The sequence below is a fragment of the Rhinopithecus roxellana genome, chromosome 19 (genome assembly GCF_007565055.1).
Source record: "Rhinopithecus roxellana isolate Shanxi Qingling chromosome 19, ASM756505v1, whole genome shotgun sequence".
In the NCBI taxonomy this organism is placed as follows: Eukaryota; Metazoa; Chordata; class Mammalia; order Primates; family Cercopithecidae; genus Rhinopithecus; species Rhinopithecus roxellana.
Genome location: NC_044567.1, coordinates 42,441,215 through 42,447,110, shown reverse-complemented (window position 1 = coordinate 42,447,110; position 5,896 = coordinate 42,441,215). Strand labels below are relative to the sequence as shown.

Here is a 5,896-nt window from a genome sequence, read left to right as displayed (position 1 = left end):
CAAGTCAAAGAGAACTTGTGGGTAACCTGGGGACCCACTATTTGAGATTGGCATCTGAAGTGGTGCCAGTCTCATGGGACTGAGCCCTTAACCTCTGTAGTCTATGCTAATGCCAGGTAGTCTCAGAAGTGAAGCATTGAGAATGGTAGCAGAGAATATTAATGGGAGTTTTCTTTTGAAGGAATAATAAGATTCTGGCTATATTTTTGAAATAAGGCAAAAATACTTACTAATGAATTAGATATGGGGTATGAGACAAAGAGAGGAGTCAAGGATATCTCCAGACACTGGGCGAAGAATATTCCTTTTCAGAGACTAAGTGCAGAATTGAGAAGGAAGGCGGGCTACCCCCACAAGGGGATACTTTAGCTCCCATGTGCTCATCCTTGCCCTACACTCTACCCATTATCTTCTAGAGTAGCTCAGCTTATACTAGACAATCATGCTGTGCAAATACACATCATGGGCTGTCCATCATGGGATGTCGTATGAGCTATGTTTACCGGCAGAGATCACAGTTCTACAAGTTGAAGTGTTCTCTCTGGTGGTCCCCAGGTGTACAGGCTATTTGAACATCTGAAGGTGTTTAGCTCCTGAGGAAAAAAAAACTCCACTGTTTAGAGGATGAATGAATCTCTCAGGGGGAAGGATCCATCATAAAATATTTGCTGTCTCTGCCTGTACTTATTGGGACAATTCGGGAAGTCCACAAGGACAGTCCAAGTCATCCTTGTCGTCTACTTCCTGTTGCATTCCCAGCATTGTTCTCATTTTAGAAAGAGCCTGGTAACTATCATAAGTCAAAAAACAGCATTCTGACCTCTGCCCCGTGACTTCCTGATCCTCCTCCTCTTATAAATACAAGGGCAGAACTGGCATCCCGGGGAGCCAGGAAGCAGTGAGCCCAGGAGTCCTCGGCCAGTCCTGCCTGCCCACCAGGAGGATGAAGGTCTCCGTGGCTGTCCTCTCCTGCCTCATGCTTGTTACTGCCCTTGGATCCCAGGCCCAGGTCACAAATGGTGAGTCCAGTGAGCTTTCTCCCAGGCGACCAGGTTCATGGTAACTCAAACTCTGCGGCAGAGACACATTGCCCTCCTGTAAACTACTCTCCCTCCCAGACATGGTCATCGTACTCATTTAAAAGCAGCGCCAGAGTATAGACCTGGCTCTGTCTGCATGCTTTGGACCCTGGGAGGGGAATATACACATATGACTGGTCCAATGTGGGGCCAATTACTTCCCTTTTCACAGCAAAAAGTACTTGATACATTCCCTTAGCTGACATAGGACTATTAAGTGCTAGATTAAAAGAAGTGTAGTAAAATTACAAATTTGTAGAAAGAAGCATAGAATTGTATGATGTTAAAACTGTTACATACCATCTAGCATCATCTATAATATCATTTTGGAGAAGAAATGGAACCAGCCACACAAATGACTCAACCAAGGTCACCTAACCATCATATTTTTTTGTTTAACAAATGTACTTCTAGTACTTCCTATGTACAGGGCAGGCACTAACTGTGCTACAGATATTAACACATCGATTCCATCTAACAACCCTGTGCAATATGTATTAGATAAAAAAATAAAAATGCAAATGTGTTACTTTTGTAGGGAGAAAACAAAACATCACTTTTTATATAGTTTTTCATATTATTATTGACATTTTACAAATGAGAAAACTGAGGCACAGAACTTTAGATAACTTGGTAGATCACACAACTAGTAAGTGGTGGAATTAAAATATGAGCTAATTAGGAAGTAGTTATGGAAAGACAAGGCCATTTAAGATCGTTTTTTTACCTTACCCAAACCATATTGAACATATTAAAATACACCCACATGCCTCATTACATATAATTCATTTAATGTAACCATATAAGAAATAAGTTGAAAACACTAGAAAGCAATTGGGGGACTAAGTTGGCAGCTGAATCGTTATTGCTAAGTCTTTATGTTTCAAAATGTTGAGTAAATATCAACTTTAAAGCTAGCTTTAAAATTATTAATAGTATATGTAATATAATTGTTAAATTATATTAAATGCATATTTAATGTAGTTATTATATTTAAAGTATATTTAATATTGTTATTGAATTATATTAAAAGATATTTAATACAGTCCTTGAATTATATTAAAAGATATTTAATATAGTTATTAAATTATATAAAAAGTATATTTATTTTTAATATATTAAAAGCATACTTATATATTATATTAAAAGATACATGCACATTTATGTTTATTGCAGCACTATTCACAATAGCAAAGACTTGGAACCAACCCAAATGCCCATCAAGGATAGACTGGATAAAGAAAATGTGGCACATATACACTATGGAATACTATGCAGCCATAAAAAGAAATGAATTCATGTCCTTTGCAGGGACATGGGTAAAGCTGGAAACCATCATTCTCAGCAAACTAACACAGGAGCAGAAAGCCAAACACCACATGTTCTTACTCATAAGTGGGAGTTGAACACTGAGAACACATGGACACAGGGAGGGGAACATCACACACTGGGGTCTGTTGGGGCGTGGAGGGAAAAAGGAGGGAGAGGATTAGGACGAATACCTGGTGCATGTGGAAACACTAGATGATGGGTTGATAGGTGCAGCAAACCACCATGGCACATGTATACCTATGTAATGAACCTGCACGTTCAGCACAGGTATCCCAGAACTTAAAGTAAAATAAAAGTAAATTTAATTAAGTTTAAAAAAGAAAAAGTATATTTAATAGTTATTACGTTGTACTTAAAATATATTTAATATAGTTATTAAATTATATTAAAAGTAAATATTTATTTTATTTTATTTTATTTTATTTTATTTTATTTTATTTTATTTTATTTTATTTTATTTTATTTTATTTTGAGATGGAGTCTCATTCTGTGGCCCAGGCTGGAGTACAGTGGCACAATCTTGGCTCACTGCAACTTCCACCTCCCGGGTTCAGACAATTCTCCTGCCTCAGCCTCCCTAGTAGCTGGGATTACAGGCACATGCCACCACACCCGGCTAATTTTTGTATTTTTAGTAGAGACAGGATTTCACCAGGTAGGCCAGGCTGGTCTCAAACTCCTGACCTCAAGTGATCTGCCCGCCTTGGCCTCCCAAAGTGCTGGAATTACAGGCATGAGCCACCGCACCCGGCCAAATTTTAAAGCTAGCTTTATTCTGTGATACAGTCAATTGTGGAAATAAACTAACTTTGAGGATTAAAATTAAAAAGAAAGGAAAAAAGTGTAAAGCTTAGTTTCATTTGCCTAACAAGCATAAGGCAGCTCCACAATCCCATTTCCAAAGCACTTGGCGCTAGATGAATTTTGGAATGCAGAATTTCTCAGGTTTTAAAAAGCTAATATGATATGATGCAGCAATTCTATTTCTGGGTATATATCCAAAATAATTCAAAACAGGTACATGAAGAGATTTTTGTACGCCCATATTTATAGCAGCGTTATTGATGACGATAGCCAAAAAGTAGAAGCAAACTAAGTGCCCATCAAAAGGTTAGTAGATAAACAAAGTGTGATTTATACATACAACAGAATCTATTTGGCCTCAAAAAGTAAGGAGATTCCCTTGAATGTTGAAGTAAGAAAAGATAAAAATTTTTTAAAATTTAAGTAAGGAGATTCTGACACATGCTACAATGTGGATGACTGTCAAGGACATTATGCTAAGTGAAATAAACCAGTCGCAAAAGGACAAATAGTGTATGATTCCACTCACATGAGGTACTTAGAGCAATCAAATCCACAGAGACACAACATAGATAGTGGTTGTCAGGGATTAAGGGGAGGAAGAATGGGGAGTTGTTATTTAATGAATACAGAGTTTCAGCTTCACAAAATGAACAAGTTCTCTGAATGAATGGTCATGAAAATTGCAGAGTTATTTGCATTTATTTGATGTTATTGAACTGTAATCTTAAAATAGTTCAAAATGGCAAATTTTATATTATATACATGTGTATATATATATATATAAAACCACAATTTAAAAATGATTTAGTAAAAACTTAAACACATATTGATGGTACTTATCCCTGATGAGGCCTGGGAACAATATTTTAATCAAACACAGCAATCTCCTGTAACAAACACATGAATATTTCTACTAACTGGGATGAATAATTACCATAATAGCTTCACTTCACTTAAGAGGATATTGTGCCACCATATGCGCTGATGAACACCTGTTGCCAGAGCACTGTGGATTCCAGAAATGTGTAGAGAGACTTGTAGACTATGTCACATCATGTAGATATTCCATTAACTGAACCATGTTAGATTTTGAGGTTGCTTTTAGTATTTCAGAGTCAACACAATGTTTTCATGTCTACATTTTGAAAATGTCCCTGAAAAGTCTCAGGGCCCTAAAGGAATAAATGGGCCAAGAGGCAGGCCTAGAACCCAGACAGGTGGTGGTGGTCCAGCTTCAGAGCCTTTCTGCCTCAGGAGGGGGATGAGCAACGGGGTGGGTGGAGATGCTGAAACAATGCCGTCACCCAGTGATTTCCTTCCCTGTCCTGTCTGTTTCTTACAGATGCAGAGACAGGGTTCATGATGTCAAAGCTTTCACTGGCAAATCCAGAAGTTCCGGACAGTAAGTGATCAGATACGGCCTATCTTTAAAAGCAGCCAGCAGGTGCAGGTCTGCACTATGGGATCCATTGTCCCTGTTTACAGTATGGGAGGAGAACGAGAGTGTCCTGAGGGTGGTGAACATCTCCAAGGAAGATCAGGATGGGCTAGGGGAACCCCCTCCATAGATGCCTTCCCTGTTCCCCTCTGGCTGCCCCAAGAGCCTGCTCCTTTGGGGCAGAAGGTGCTCTCTGATGCCTGCAGGTGTCTACAGATGCCTTCCCTTTCTGGGAGAAATGCTCTTGGTCCTGCTGTGGCCCACCCTGAGTGCCCTCAGACACACGGCTCAACTCTGGTGAGGATCTGAAGCAGGGAGATGCCAGCAAGTGCCGGCCGCAGAGGAGGAAACATCTCTTCTGAGCCATGTGCCTTCTCACCCTCCACAGTGCTCTGGAGGAGAAAGATTGGTCCTCAAACGATCCCTTCTCTTGTTGCAGGCTCTCACGCTATTAATGCTGACTGCTGCACCTCCTACATCCCAGGAAGAATCCCGTGTTCACTCTTGGAGAGTTACCTTGAAACGAGCAGCAAGTGCTCCAAGCCAGGTGTCATGTAAGTGCCAAGCTCACCAAACATGTGTTGAGGGAGAAGGAATCTGTAGCATCTTGCAGGGAGGACCTGATAGATGGGTGTCCATCAGGGCCCACCCTCTGGATCCTGCCAGGTAAAGGGCATCTGTGTCCTTATAAGGATCCTGCAGGGCCTCAGGGATGAGACATTCCCAGGGGAAAAAGGGTGGGGAAGGAAGAAGAAAGCAGGCACAAGTCTATCCAAGGATGCTTGCATGAGTCACTAGGGAGTCCCACAGGCTGAGGGGAGTCTCAAGAGGACACTGGCCCTGAGTTGTCATCAGCAGAGAATGAAAAAAAAGAAAAAAAACTGGCTGTGTTGACTGGGAAATCTGAGGGGCAGGGAGAATGGGGCCCCCTGTCCCCATGTGCTGGACACACCTCAGTTTGTAACCTTTCTCCCCCTTGTTCCCCAGCTTCCTCACCAAGAACGGGCGACGTTTATGTGTCAGTCCCAGTAATAAGCAAGTTCTGGCTTGCAGGATAATGCTGAAGCTGGCCACACAGATCAAGGCCAGGAAGAACTGAACTTGTCAAGGCAAAGAGACACAAGTTGCCAGCCACCAACTTTCTTGCCTCAACTAGCTTCCTGAATTACTTTTTTAAGAAACATTTATTCTTGTGTTCTGGATTTAGAGCAATTCATCGAATAAAGAGTTTCTCACTTTT

General features: G+C 40.8%; 1 protein-coding gene across 1 annotated transcript; it reads left to right on the top strand.

The window, feature by feature from the left end:
- Positions 1–874: 874 nt before the first annotated feature.
- LOC104678228 (C-C motif chemokine 23) lies at positions 875–5,896 on the top strand. The gene is made up of 4 exons (XM_010383459.2): positions 875–1,019; positions 4,561–4,620; positions 5,096–5,210; positions 5,644–5,896. The coding sequence occupies exons 1-4, from the start codon at positions 944–946 to the stop codon at positions 5,753–5,755; spliced, it is 363 nt and encodes a 120-aa protein (XP_010381761.1). The 5' UTR covers positions 875–943; the 3' UTR covers positions 5,756–5,896.